Genomic DNA, 14,719 nt, shown 5'->3' on the forward strand with positions numbered 1-14,719 from the left:
GTCTGATCCAAAGCTCCGTGAAAGAAACTAAATCCATCTTCCTCAGCGTTTCCACCAGTTAAAAGCTCCTAAAAGTGTCCCGTCAGCAGTGGGTCTCGGGCTGCTGGCTGCGGCTCCAGTAGCTCAACATCTGGGGGCTGCTGGTGGTGGTAGTGGCGACGACCCTGGAGAGCGCGCAGGGGCTGAGCGGGTGCCACGGGTCCACCAGGAACATGTCGCCCTGGGGCGGCTCAGTGGGCGACAGGTGCAGCCGCTTCAGGCACATGCCCAGGTACGCGTCCTCGATGAAGATGGGCTTGATATGCCGGGACGCCTCCAGGATCTTGCCGGGCAGGTCCAGGGACACGATGTAGGTCATGCCCAGTGGGTAGGGTGGGTAGGCGGGCTCGGCGATCACCTCCGGGGGCATGTAGAACTTGTTGCCGGGGTCACGGAGGACCGGGCTTTTCCACCACACCAGGCCCGTCATGTAGCCGCTGGTCGGCGTGTCGGGCCGCAGCAGCAGGTCCACCAGGTTGGGGATGTGCAGGAACATGTCCGAGTCCACTTTGACCGCGAATGTCTAGAGGAAACAACACATTACTTCACTTTGAGTCCGGATTCCATTTACAGTCAGAAATCATTAAGCTAAAGGATGTATGAATGAAGTGTGTTTCATGAAGTATTCAGATGATTATTAGTATTATTGTGGTATTCTGACGACTGTGCCGTGATGGAAGAGGGATTCACATGATTTAATGTATCAGATCAAAATTATAATGGTCAAAGGTGGTCACATTTACAGTGGGTTGCATAAGTATCCGCCCCTCTTTAATTTTTGCCATGCTATGGTCCACAAACATAAATACAGTGCCTCTCGTAAGTATTCATACACCTTGAACTTTTGCACATTTTGCGTGCATAAGTATTCATACAGATGAATGAATATTTTGTGGGACCCCCTTTTGCTGTAATAACAGCACAAGTCTTCTGGGGTATGACTCGACAAGATTTGCACATGTAGAGACTGACATTTTAGCCCATTCCTCTTTACAAAACAACTCAAGCTCTGTCACATTAGAAGGAGAGCGTTTGTGAACAGCAGTTTTCAGATCTTTCCACAGATTTTCAATAGGATTTATGTCAGGACTTTGACTGGGCCATTCTAACACATTAATATGTTTTTTTTTTTTTTTTTTTAACTATTCCATTGTAGATTTATCTTTGTGTTTAGGGTCATTGTCCTGCTGAAGGTGAATCTCCGCCCCAGCCTCAGTTCTCTTGTGACTCCAGCAGGTTTTACACCAAAATGTCCCAGTATTTGGCTCCATCCATCTTCCCAACTATTCTTACAATCTCCCCTGTCCCCGCTGAGGAAAAGCAGCCCCACAGCATGATGCAGTTCAGTCTAATATTTTAGGTGGACGGCCATGTCTTGGAAAGAGTACAGCACCACTGCGAACTTTCCATTTCCTAATGATGGATTGAACAGTTGCTCCGTGAGGTGTTTAAATCTTGGAAAATCTTTGTATAACTTAACGCTCCTTTAAACTTCTTCAGAACTTTATCCCTGACCTCTCTGGTGCTCCTTGACCTTCATGATGTTGTTTAGTGACCAATACACTCCGACCACAGCTCTGAGGCCCTCACAGAACAGCTGTAATTATACTGAGAGTAGATTACACACAGGTGGCCTCTATTTAATGGTTAGGCCAAGGTGTGAACATTCTGGAGTCATTAGGAATGTTATTAAGGCAATTTAATGCACTCAGAAAATGCTGTATGAATACTTATGCAAGCCCCACTTTTCTATTTTTGAAAAATAACAGAATCATGTATCATTTCGCTTTCACTTCACAGTTGTCGGTTACTGGTGCGTGATAGTTCAGTAAAAAAATAAAAATAAAAATATCATGTTTAGGGTTGTAAACAAGACAAAATGTGAAAAAGTTCAAGGTGTATGAATACTTTCGAGAGGCACTGTATATTTAATTGTAATTTTATGTAAAAGACACCCTAAGTGACACACAATCGTGAAGTGAAATGAAATGTATACATGATTTTGAACAGTGGGGTGTGCAAAAGTGTCTATACCCCCTGAGTTAATACTTTGTGGAACCACCTTTTGCTGCTGTTGGGGTTTGTCTCTACCTGTCCTGCACATCTTCTGCTTTGCAAAACAGCTCAAGCTCAGTTAGATTAGATGGAGAGCGATTGTGAACCGCAGTTTTCAGACTTTCCACAGATTCTCGATTGGATTTAGGACTTTCTAACACATGGATATTTTTTTTTTGGCTTTATGTTTAGGGTCGCTGTCTTGCTGGAAGGTGAAGTGAACCTCTGCCCCAGTTTCAAGTCTTTCGCAGACTCCAACATGTTTTTGTCCCAGTTTGCCCTGTATTTGGCCAAATCCATCTTCCCATCAACTCGAACGGTCTTCTCTGTCCCTGGTGAAGAAAAGCACCCCCAGAGCATGATGCTCCCACCACCATGTTTGACAGTGGGGATGGTGTTTTCAGTCTGATGTGCAGTGTTACCTTTACACCAAACATAGTGTTTTGCATTTAGGCAAAAGTTCCATTTTGGTCTCATCTGACAAAAGCACCTTGTTCCACATGTTTGCTGTATCCCCCATGTGTCTTCTGGCAAACAGCTTTTAAAGTTACCCCCACCTGAGCTGTAGCTCTCTGCAGTTCATCCAGGGTCATCATAGGCTTCTTGGTAACAGCTCTGGTCAGTGAGTTTAGGAGGACGGCCGGGTCTTGGTAGGTTTACAGTGATGTCATACTCTTTCCATTCCTGGATGGTGTATTTAACTGTGCTTTGAGAGATGTTTTTATAACCTAACCCAGCTTTATACTTCTCAATAACTTGATCCTGGACCTGTCTGGTGTGTTCTTGGACTTCATGATGCTTCTGCTCCACAATAGTCTCATGAGACCGTCACAGAGCAGCTGTATTTGAACTGACATTAGAAACACACAGGTAGACTCTGTTTAGTCATTAGGGCAACATGTGATCATTCAGAAATCACTGAAGGCAGTTGGTTGTATTAAGAGGAAAGGGGGTGGATAGTGATGCAACCCACTGTATATAGCGCCTTTCGACCTGCTTTAGGCACTCAAAGCACTTTACATCAAAGATAGATTCACTCACTCACCCCCGGCTCACATTAACTACGGTCCAGGTTTGGTCCTGATCCAGTCCGGGTTTGCCCCAAACAACCACTCACAGTGAGTCCGGCTGACACTGTAGCTCTGCCGGCTCCGGCGCCAGACGCTGCACCAGGCACAGAAACGGCACTCGCGAGAACAGAAGTGCACGTGGGTTCACGTGGTTGGTGCGAGTTCACGTGATAAGTATAGGCAGTTTTTGTAAACAAAAGCCGTATTTGCCTGTACGACGACTCTCCTCAGTGAAGTGAATTTTCTCGTGTGTTTATAGTAACTTATCCAGTAGCTTCAGCATTTTATTGTTTTGCTGTAGCTCATTTTGGCTCAATATAAACATGCTGTATCTCTTTATTTTGGACTTTTTAGTCGCTGGGTTAGTTTTTCAGCCTTGTTATGCCCAGCCCCTGGGCATAAAAGTTAGCGGCTAGTTAGCAACATTAGCAACATTAGCCTGTATCTGTAAACACTGCAGACTCCACGCTGCAGCACTAACAGCACAGACTCTGGTTTAGGGAGTGTCGTCTGTAATAAAGTCAGCTCTATGTGGAATATTGGATTTACACTCAACAATTCTACAGTTTGTTGTTATTTTCTCTCCTCAGTGGAGCTGCTCCAGTATCAGGGCCGGCCACACGTCAAGTGGTATCGGGACCTCATTAATGAGTACGAGTATGAGTACAAGCATGTGGTATCGGCCCAATACCCGATACTGGTATCGGTGCATCCCTAGTCAGGATACCACTTATTCAAAGGAGGCCCAACCAAAGAAATGAACACGAGTACTGAAACATTACTTATGAACCATTTTGATTGCAGGCTTGTTATTATGTTCGTTGTGTGTATTATTTGAGGAAATCCTCTTTCACAGTCAGCATTGCTTACAGCAGGGCTCTTCAACAAATCTGGCCCAGTGAAACAAGTAACTGGAGGTCATTGGTCACTTAGCCGGTCAGGGGTGAGCCTCCCACCACCAAACGTATTCAGATTGTCCGGATTGAACTAAATCTGAACAAACTTCTGACTCAGGCTTGTCTTACACGCTACAGAACACGAAGACCATGTCAGTGAGATAAGCTGAACAACGGTCAACACCATAATCACTCTGGACATAACGTGAAGTACAGATAAAGTACAAACACAAGGAACTGTAGGAGGCCTGGACTTTACATCTCTCTCTCTGGAGTCACCAGATGGTTATACTGCTCTGTAACCAGGAACAGCAGCAATAAACGCCTTATCTTGAGACGACCTCGATCTCCATCGTATCTCTGAGCACACGCCTCTGAGGCCGGAAGCTGCCAAGATAAACTTTGGTCATAGCATCGATTGTCTCTTTAAACCATCGCACAGAGGAGACGAGTGCAGCTCATCATTTTACCATCCCCACGTCGAGCACTGTGACAACTAAGAATCTTAAAAGACAAAAAGAAAACAGGTGAAAAAATATTTTAGCTCGAACATTTTGGGAATTTTCAAAAAATGTTTAACTGTCAGAATGCTTCAATAAACATGATATTTTAATTTTTTTTGTTGAATAAATAATCTGACAACTGTTAGCTACGCATTAATATGATGTTTTGAACCATAAAACATGCACGGCACGGTAGCGCAGTGGTTAGTGCTGGTGCTTCACAGCTGGAAGGTCCTGGACAGGGCCTTTCAGTGTGGAGCTTGCATGTTCTCCCCGTGTCTGCCTAGGTTTCCCCTACCACTAAAACATGTACAATAGGTCAGGATGAATGAGAGTGTGTTTGAGAGTGTGCATGGGATTTCATCTCTGCTGTGATAGATATTTCAGTGTCTACTTATCAAATCATATCTTTATGCTTCAGTTTATAGCTGTCTGCAAAGAAGCAACTCCCATGGAAAATTTCCCCATTGAAAATTCTCTGAATTTTTTCCAGGCTCTTTTCTTCCTTTTGTATTTTGCATTGAGCTGATGTGTGTGTACTTTGTGTTCAAAGTGTGTCCTGGTCTGTGGGGTACGTACGGCTGTGGTGGAGCAGTGCGCGGACATCCACTCCAGCATCATCATGGTCTTGATGGTGAGGTTGCGGTAGCTGTCCACGAAGTTGCTCTGGATGAGGTCGTGGTGCTGCTGGTTCTCCAGCCTGAGCGCCTCCTGCAACCGCTCGGACCCCGCTCCCGTGCGCACCCCCACGAAGAAGAGCGTTTCCAACAGGTGGCCCCGAACCTCCACGCGCCGGCCCCACGAGCTGCGGATGATGTTCCTGAAACAATTAAAATGATAACGGTACTGAAGGAAAAACATCCAGGACAGATTTGTGATTGTCCAGAATTGTACAGTCACGAGGCAATAACTTTGTGCATGGATACTTTCTTAAAGTGGTTTAAATGAGGGCCCGACCGATCTGGATGTTTGGCCCGATAGCCGATATATAGCCGATATTTTAAATCATTTCATTTGATGTATTCCCCACCTTTACCAAGTGCATTTGCTCCAGTTCGGCTTCACCCAAATCTAAAAGCTTCAGGACTGGAGCTCACTAGCCTCATGAGACCACTATGATTCCTCTCTAGATTGTTTTATACAGAGGGGGATCTGTCTGGAACCCACGCCCTCGTTGGCACATCAGAAAAATCAAAACGATCTCGTGCAATCAGATTTGTTTATTTGTGTCACGTGTTGTCACGGGCGGCGTCATCACAGGACGTGGAAGTTCCTCCAAACTACGAACGGCTCAGAGACAGAAAGAGCCCGTCTCCAACCAGCGGTAACTGACCAAACAGTTAACCTAACCCTAACCTAACCCTAACCCCAAACCTAACCCTAGTTAACCTAGCCCTAACCCTAGTTAACCTAGCCCTAACCCTAGTTAACCTAACCCTAACCCTAACCCCAAACCTAACCCTAACCCCAAACCTAACCCTAGTTAACCTAGCCCTAACCCTAGTTAACCTAACCCTAACCCCAAACCTAACCCTAGTTAACCTAGCCCTAACCCTAGTTAACCTAACCCTAACCCTAACCCCAAACCTAACCCTAACCCCAAACCTAACCCTAGTTAACCTAGCCCCAAACCATCAACAGGGGAGTTTCCTGATTCTTAACACTGAGCGAATAGTGACGCCCTTCGCTGATTGGTTTACTCCACTTCCTGTTTACTTGTGTATGCAGAATCAGCTGGTGCTACAGCGGTGAGGCTAGGAGCTTACAGCCTACAGGCTAAGAGCTAACAGCCTACAGGCTAAGAGCTTACAGCCTACAGGCTAAGAGCTCACAGCCTACAGGCCAAGAGCTCACAGCCTACAGGCCAAGAGCTCACAGCCTACAGGCCAAGAGCTCACAGCCTACAGGCCAAGAGCTAACAGCCTACAGGCCAAGAGCTTACAGCCTACAGCCTAAGAGCTCACAGCCTACAGGCTAAGAGCTCACAGCCTACAGGCTAAGAGCTCACAGCCTACAGGCCAAGAGCTTACAGCCTACAGCCTAAGAGCTCACAGTCTACAGGCTAAGAGCTCACAGCCTACAGGCTAAGAGCTTACAGCCTACAGGCTAAGAGCTTACAGCCTACAGGCTAAGAGCTTACAGTCTACAGGCTAAGAGCTCACAGCCTACAGCCTAAGAGCTCACAGCCTACAGCCTAAGAGCTCACAGCCTACAGGCTAGGAGCTAACAGCCTACAGCCTAAGAGCTCACAGCCTACAGGCTAAGAGCTCACAGCCTACAGGCTAAGAGCTTACAGCCTACAGCCTAAGAGCTCACAGCCTACAGGCTAGGAGCTTACAGCCTACAGGCTAAGAGCTAACAGCCTACAGGCTAAGAGCTAACAGCCTACAGGCCAAGAGCTTACAGCCTACAGGCTAAGAGCTCAAAGTCTACAGGCAAAGAGCTCAAAGTCTACAGGCAAAGAGCTTACAGCCTAGAGGCTAAGAGCTCAAAGCCTAAAGGCTAAGAGCTCACAGCCTACAGGCTAAGAGCTCAAAGTCTACAGGGCTCACAGCCTACAGGCTAAGAGCTCACAGCCTACAGGCTAGGAGCTCACAGCCTACAGGCTAGGAGCTCAAAGTCTACAGGCAAAGAGCTCACAGCCTACAGGCTAAGAGCTCACAGCCTACAGGCTAAGAGCTCACAGCCTACAGGCTAAGAGCTCAAAACCTACAAGCTAAGAGCTTACAGCCTACAGGCTAGGAGCTCACAGCCTACAGGCTAAGAGCTCACAGCCTACAGGCTAAGAGCTCACAGCCTACAGGCTAAGAGCTTACAGTCTACAGGCTAAGAGCTTACAGCCTACAGGCTAAGAGCTTACAGCCTACAGGCTAAGAGCTTACAGCCTACAGGCTAAGAGCTTACAGCCTACAGGCTAAGAGCTTACAGCCTACAGGCTAAGAGCTTACAGTCTACAGGCTAAGAGCTCACAGCCTACAGCCTAAGAGCTCACAGCCTACAGGCTAGGAGCTAACAGCCTACAGCCTAAGAGCTCACAGCCTACAGGCTAAGAGCTCACAGCCTACAGGCTAAGAGCTTACAGTCTACAGCCTAAGAGCTCACAGCCTACAGGCTAGGAGCTTACAGCCTACAGGCTAAGAGCTAACAGCCTACAGGCTAAGAGCTAACAGCCTACAGGCCAAGAGCTTACAGCCTACAGGCTAAGAGCTCACAGCCTACAGGCTAAGAGCTCAAAGCCTAAAGGCTAAGAGCTCACAGCCTACAGGCTAAGAGCTCAAAGTCTACAGGGCTCACAGCCTACAGGCTAAGAGCTCACAGCCTACAGGCTAGGAGCTCACAGCCTACAGGCTAGGAGCTCAAAGTCTACAGGCAAAGAGCTCACAGCCTACAGGCTAAGAGCTCACAGCCTACAGGCTAAGAGCTCACAGCCTACAGGCTAGGAGCTCACAGCCTACAGGCTAAGAGCTCACAGCCTACAGGCTAAGAGCTCAAAACCTACAAGCTAAGAGCTCACAGCCTACAGGCTAAGAGCTCACAGCCTAGAGGCTAGGAGCTCACAGCCTACAGGCTAAGAGCTCACAACCTACAGGCTAAGAGCTCACAGCCTACAGGCTAAGAGCTCAAAACCTACAGGCTAAGAGCTTACAGCCTACAGGCTAGGAGCTCACAGCCTACAGGCTAAGAGCTCACAGCCTACAGGCTAAGAGCTCACAGCCTACAGGCTAAGAGCTTACAGTCTACAGGCTAAGAGCTTACAGCCTACAGGCTAAGAGCTTACAGTCTACAGGCTAAGAGCTTACAGCCTACAGGCTAAGAGCTTACAGCCTACAGGCTAAGAGCTTACAGTCTACAGGCTAAGAGCTTACAGCCTACAGGCTAAGAGCTTACAGCCTACAGGCTAAGAGCTTACAGCCTACAGGCTAAGAGCTCACAGCCTACAGCCTAAGAGCTCACAGCCTACAGGCTAAGAGCTCACAGCCTACAGGCTAAGAGCTCACAGCCTAAGAGCTTACAGCCTACAGGCTAAGAGCTCACAGCCTACAGCCTAAGAGCTCACAGCCTACAGGCTAAGAGCTCACAGCCTACAGCCTAAGAGCTTGCAGCCTACAAGCTAAGAGCTAACAGTCTACAGGCTAAGAGCTCACAGCCTAAGAGCTAACAGTCTACAGGCTAAGAGCTCACAGCCTAAGAGCTTGCAGCCTACAGGCTAAGAGCTTACAGCCTAAGAGCTTACAGCCTACAGGCTAAGAGCTTACAGCCTACAGGCTAAGAGCCTACAGCCTACAGGCTAAGAGCTCACAGCCTAAGAGCTTACAGCCTACAGGCTAAGAGCCTAGAGCCTACAGGCTAAGAGCTAACAGCCTAGAGGCTAAGAGCTTACAGCCTAAGAGCTTGCAGCCTACAGGCTAAGAGCTTACAGCCTACAGGCTAAGAGCTTACAGCCTAAGAGCTTGCAGCCTACAGGCTAAGAGCTCACAGCCTACAGGCTAAGAGCCTACAGCCTACAGGCTAAGAGCCTACAGCCTACAGGCTAAGAGCCTACAGGCTAAGAGCCTACAGGCTAAGAGCCTACAGGCTAAGAGCTCACAGCCTACAGGCTAAGAGCTCACAGCCTACAGGCTAAGAGCTCACAGCCTACAGGCTAAGAGCTTACAGCCTACAGGCTAAGAGCTTACAGCCTACAGGCTAAGAGCTCACAGCCTACAGGCAAAGAGCTTACAGCCTACAGGCTAAGAGCTCACAGCCTACAGCCTAAGAGCTCACAGCCTACAGGCTAAGAGCTTACAGCCTACAGGCTAAGAGCTTACAGCCTACAGGCTAAGAGCTCACAGCCTACAGGCTAAGAGCTTACAGCCTACAGGCTAAGAGCTTACAGCCTACAGGCTAAGAGCTTACAGCCTACAGGCTAAGAGCTCAAAGCCTACAGGCTAAGAGCTCAAAGCCTACAGGCTAAGAGCTCACAGCCTACAGCCTAAGAGCTAACAGCCTACAGGCTAGGAGCTTACAGCCTACAGGCTAGGAGCTCAAAGCCTACCGGCTAAGAGCTCACAGCCTACAGGCTAGGAGCTCAAAGCCTACAGGCTAAGAGCTCACAGCCTACAGGCTAGGAGCTCACAGCCTACAGGCTAGGAGCTCACAGCCTACAGGCTAGGAGCTCACAGCCTACAGGCTAGGAGCTCACAGCCTACAGGCTAGGAGCTCACAGCCTACAGGCTAGGAGCTTACAGCCTACAGGCTAGGAGCCTACAGCCTACAGGGTAAGAGCTTAATGCCTACAGGCTAGGAGCTCACAGCCTACAGGCTAAGAGCTTACAGCCTACAAGCTAAGAGCTTACATCCTACAGGCTAGGAGCTCACAGCCTACAGGCTAAGAGCTTACAGCCTACAGGCTAGGAGCTCACAGCCTACAGGCTAAGAGCTCACAGCCTACAGGCTAAGAGCTTACAGCCTACCGGCTAAGAGCTCACAGCCTACCGGCTAAGAGCTCACAGCCTACCGGCTAAGAGCTCACAGCCTACAGGCCAGTGTAATGCCTCACTTCAAAGACCTACAAAACTGATCTAAATGGATCTTTTTCCTCTCTTTGTTGCCGTGTTGTCATCACTTTTTCATGCTCTTTTTCCATCATTTTTTTTCATTTCATTGACTGTCACCTTTGTCATGCTGGGTTTACACATAGGCACGATGCGATACAAACGCATCTTATTGCGATTCTTGAGTGCCAAAAACGTATGCGTTTTTGTTTTAATTACGTAACTCGACACTCTAATACAGCTCATGTGTGACTTTGGGAGCTCTGTGATGAACAGAACTGAAATAAATATCGATCAACAATTTGTGAAAAGTCACAAAAAGTCATTTGATCTGGACATTTAGACTCATTTGTGGCGGTGCCACAGAATCCACACCGGCCTCCACATATTGCGGTGGTGTCTGCGCATAGTCGTGACATCCAGCGCTTCTGCGGGGGCTGCTGCATCTGTCCCCCCGCTCACCTCTCACTCAGCCCGGGCCTGACTTCGAGGAGCGAGGCGGAGCAAATGAGAATGGGAGCGCTTGTACACCAAGACGATGTGTTCGGCAGTCGGTCTTGTCCACATTCGCCCGATTCTTGACAGATCACCAAAAATTTGTGTTTTTTGCTTTTTTGCAGAATCGTCTCACCAAAGCCTCACCATGTTTTCGATGACAGTATTGGTATTGACGTACCCTGATGAAGACTGAGTTAAAACGCGTAATACATTTTATCTGCAAATTCAGAGTGCCTCAGCCCATCTCTTTTTGTCATTGTATGCCTGGCCCTACAAGCTTGAAGAGCACCTGTTTTGTAAGTGTATCTGCTATCTTCTAGCATTTACTATGCGACCACGGTGATCCAGCGAGCACTCTGTTTCTTCTCCTCTGAACAGCATTGGTATATTTAAAAGCGTTAATTCTCAGGCTGAAAAAGAGAGAGCGTATGGCTTCATTATTATGCAACACTTCCCCGTGTGTGGCTGACGGAGGCCCTGGAATACTACTGCAGAGGTAGTATTCCAGCTGTAGTCCTAGGGGACAAACTGCAGAAAATGTGCTCGGTTCAGGTGGGAGTTAAGAGCTTAAACATTTAGTTTTACAGTTGTGCTCAAAGGTTTACATACCCTGGCAGATTTTTTTTTTTTTAACTATTGTTCAAAGAATATGAAAGATAACACAAAAAGGGTTTTTTCACTCATAGTTAGTGGTTGTGTAAAGCCAAAACTACTGAGTTAGTAAATTTATAAATCGTAATGAAAAAAGAAAGCACCAAAATGAGCCTGATCAAATGTTTACATACCCCAGTTTTTAATACTGTGTATTTCCCCCTTTAACATCATTGACAGCTTGGAGTCTTTCGTGGCCGTTGTGGATGAGGTTTATTTTTTCTGATGGTTAAGTGGTCCATTCTTTCTGGCAAAAAGCCTCCAGTTCCTGTAAAAACCTGGGACTGAACTAACTTTGGAGTAAATGCAGTTGGAACTAGGGCGGTGTCGGGGTGACCCACAAAGTGCTACAACGGCCTGAGATGGACACTAACGGGACCTTCCCTTTATTCTGCTGGAGCCAGTGTATGTAGTGATGCACGATAATGCCAATTTGAACCGATAACCGATAATTCCGCCTGTCCCGATACCGATACCGATAATGACACCGATAATTATGTATATATATTTGCACTTTATTTTGTGACAAGAACTCAATGTAACAGTTCACAGTTCTGCCCAAAATGTATTAATTCTACCAAGCAAAATACAAGAGTATAAATATAAATCAAATAATGAGTTTTACTTTGGGTTTGAGTCTCCACCTTTTTCTAAAGCTCTGGGTTTTTACAGTTCCATCATCTGAGCAGGTCTGTCTCTGTTCATCTGTGTCACATCTTATTAAAAAAAAAAAGAAGAATATTACTACTTCCTTCCTAGTATTTTTCTTTTTGTTGACATCATACTAATGAATTCTTATTTACAATACTGGAATATAGACAGTATTATAGTATTTCACTGAGTCTAGAGGCGTCTCTGACATGAGAGAGAAGTGATGCCAAATCTGTGACAGATTCAACTTTGACTAATACGACACTAAAGCACAAAAACAAGACTCTCTCCTGCATTGGGCTCATTTATGCATTTGTGCCTCATGTGGTAAAAAGAACACGAGCAGTGGCTCATTTCATCAATGTAAAACTTCTCTCGTTCATAGCGCTTTAATCGCGGGGCTGTTGTGTTTATTTGATCAGAAATACGAAGATAATACATGTGTTTTTAGGCCCCGCTCTGTTCCAGTAACTCACGTGAGCGGGTCCGCGGTTCGCATTTCCTCGTCTTTTTCTCATTTTGTTGCGGTGCTAATGTTGAAGTTACTTCGATGTAAAAAGTCGAAAAACTCTTCCTTCACGGAGAGCGCCTGCACAGCGCTGTTTCGCTGGAATACTCGTCGTATTTTTCAGCTAAAGCCGTGCAGAAGTCGGCCAGGGAGAGCGTGTATCTGCTGCTGTAAACGTGCTGTCCTGAGTCTGCAGCAGCTCCGGGCTGCAGGACGTGCGGGCGCCGCCGCCGAGAGAAAGGCAGCGAGCTGGAGCCGCAGATTCAATGTAATTTGAGCTTATGATTATCAGGCCTAATTATCGGCCGAATCTATTTATCGGCTTTATCGGGGATGGCGCCAAAATGCCGATAAATGCCGATAATTATCGGCGGCCGATATTATCGTGCATCCCTAAGTGTATGCTATGTAGGCTATGCGGTAGAGACGCTGAGTGAGGGAGAGCCTAAAGAGATATTTCAAGATTTTTGACATTGGGCCTCATTTCCCAGTTATCCAGAGTGTTGTTGATTTCTGGAGATATTTCTTTTTTTTTATTATTCTTGCAGTCCTTATATTTGAAGAGTTTAGTGATGCTAGGCTAGTGCTAGGCTAGCTCATGTCTATGGTAACTAGTAGCCTGCATTAAAAACAGTCTGACCCGAGCACAGTGCACCTGAGACAAATCACTCTTTTTCAAGAGTGTCCTGGCCAAGATGCAGGGGAACAGGTTTACATACAAGTTACAATTGTACACACATAATCACAAATAAACATTGCATAATTTTAAGTTTAAATCAAGATAATACACTCAGATAAAACAGCTACATGTAAAAGACTTTGTTCAGTCAACACCACTAAAGTCTTCAAATACACATCCTTAAAATTAAATCTGGTTACCATGAATCAATCTGTTATTACTATGCTTCTCATTAATATATATGGGCTGTTATATCAAACACTTACATACAATATGAATACTTTGTGGGTTGTGATGATGATGATTTTATAATGAATAATAACAGTAATACTAACATGGTGATATACTGGGTGTCGGAATTAATAATTATACACTTGTTATAAAGTGTAGCATTTTGTGAATGTTGACTTAATGTAATGCATGGTTGCAGCTAGCAAGGATTAAACCAAGTTAGTGCAGCAACCACATTATTTAAATTATTTAGAATATATAAATGGGGGTGGGAGTAAATAAGTTTGTCTTCTTCCCACTCCTTTTTGAGCTAAAATGTAAATTATTAAGGAAGTATGTTGTATGTATGAAAGGTAAAGATCTTGGACAGATATGGCATGTACAATGGTCTCTGTATTTATTCAACACTATTTGCATAGTTTTGTTTATATGGCTCGAAATAAAATGTTCCATTCAATTCAAATAAAAAGATTGCATGAATTAAAAAATAAAGAAATCTCAAGAAATCAACAACACTGGATAACTAGGAAATGAGGCCCAATGTCAAAAATCCTGAATATCCCTTAAACCCCAGGGCCGCCGCATTCTCGCAAAAATCTCCAGCTTGACCACTGCATGAAAAATCTATATTTTCACCCGTGAATAACAAGCAAAGCTAGCGCGTGTCACTTTACCCCGCTCTCCCGTAGTACCTGGCAGTGACGTCAGAGGGCGCCACAGGCACCAGCAGCAGAATGAAGGGGCGGGACTGTCGGCACACGGCCGTGTCGTCCATGATGAAGCGGTAGTTGCGGGGGTAGGCCACATGGAACGGCCCGGGGTCTTCCCACTGAGGCTCGGGCTGGGAGGAATGAGGGGGCTGCTGGGACGGGGTGGAGGGCTTTTTAGGCAGAGGCAGGTAGAACAGGCCCGCCCCACTCTGCTCTTGCTCCACATTGGAAATCACCAGGAGGTAGACGAGAGCCAGCAGCATGCAGAGCACAATGCCAACAGTGTACTTTCTCCCGGTCTCCATCAACTCTGCAAAACAACCAAACACAAGACTAGAACATCCAACAAATATTCAGTCTTCTGCAATGAAGGTTCTTGAGCGTGGGTAAACATCTGGAATTAGAAGTCTTTGAAAGGACTTTGCCCACAGGTGAGAGTAGCTGTTAATAGAGGAGAGGGACTGAGCCAAGCTGATCTCCTCCTTATGGTCTTTATCTGAGCTGCGAGCTGAGCTGAACATTAGTGCACTGACAAAGCCTTTTGGATGAGAGGCGAAACATTCCACACTACAGAGTACAGAAGATGACTCAAAAACCTTCATTGAATATGGACATACAGTGCCTCTCGTAAGTATTCATACACCTTGAACTTTTGCACATCTTGTCATGTTTACTATCCTAAACATAAAGATTT

The 14,719-nt window shown here is 46.2% G+C and overlaps 1 protein-coding gene across 1 annotated transcript; it reads right to left on the reverse strand.

The window, feature by feature from the left end:
- Nucleotides 1-14,332, reverse strand: LOC306961385 (beta-1,3-galactosyltransferase 5-like). Its single transcript, XM_079554108.1, has 3 exons — nt 14,008-14,332; nt 5,143-5,383; nt 1-562 (listed from the first exon to the last, which is right to left on the reverse strand). Exons 1-3 carry the CDS (start codon nt 14,328-14,330, stop codon nt 83-85), a joined length of 1,044 nt encoding a protein of 347 aa, XP_079410234.1. The 5' UTR covers nt 14,331-14,332; the 3' UTR covers nt 1-82.
- Nucleotides 14,333-14,719: the final 387 nt, after the last annotated feature.

This window comes from Gobius niger (assembly GCF_951799975.1).
Source record: "Gobius niger genome assembly, chromosome: 3".
Classification (NCBI taxonomy): Eukaryota; Metazoa; Chordata; class Actinopteri; order Gobiiformes; family Gobiidae; genus Gobius; species Gobius niger.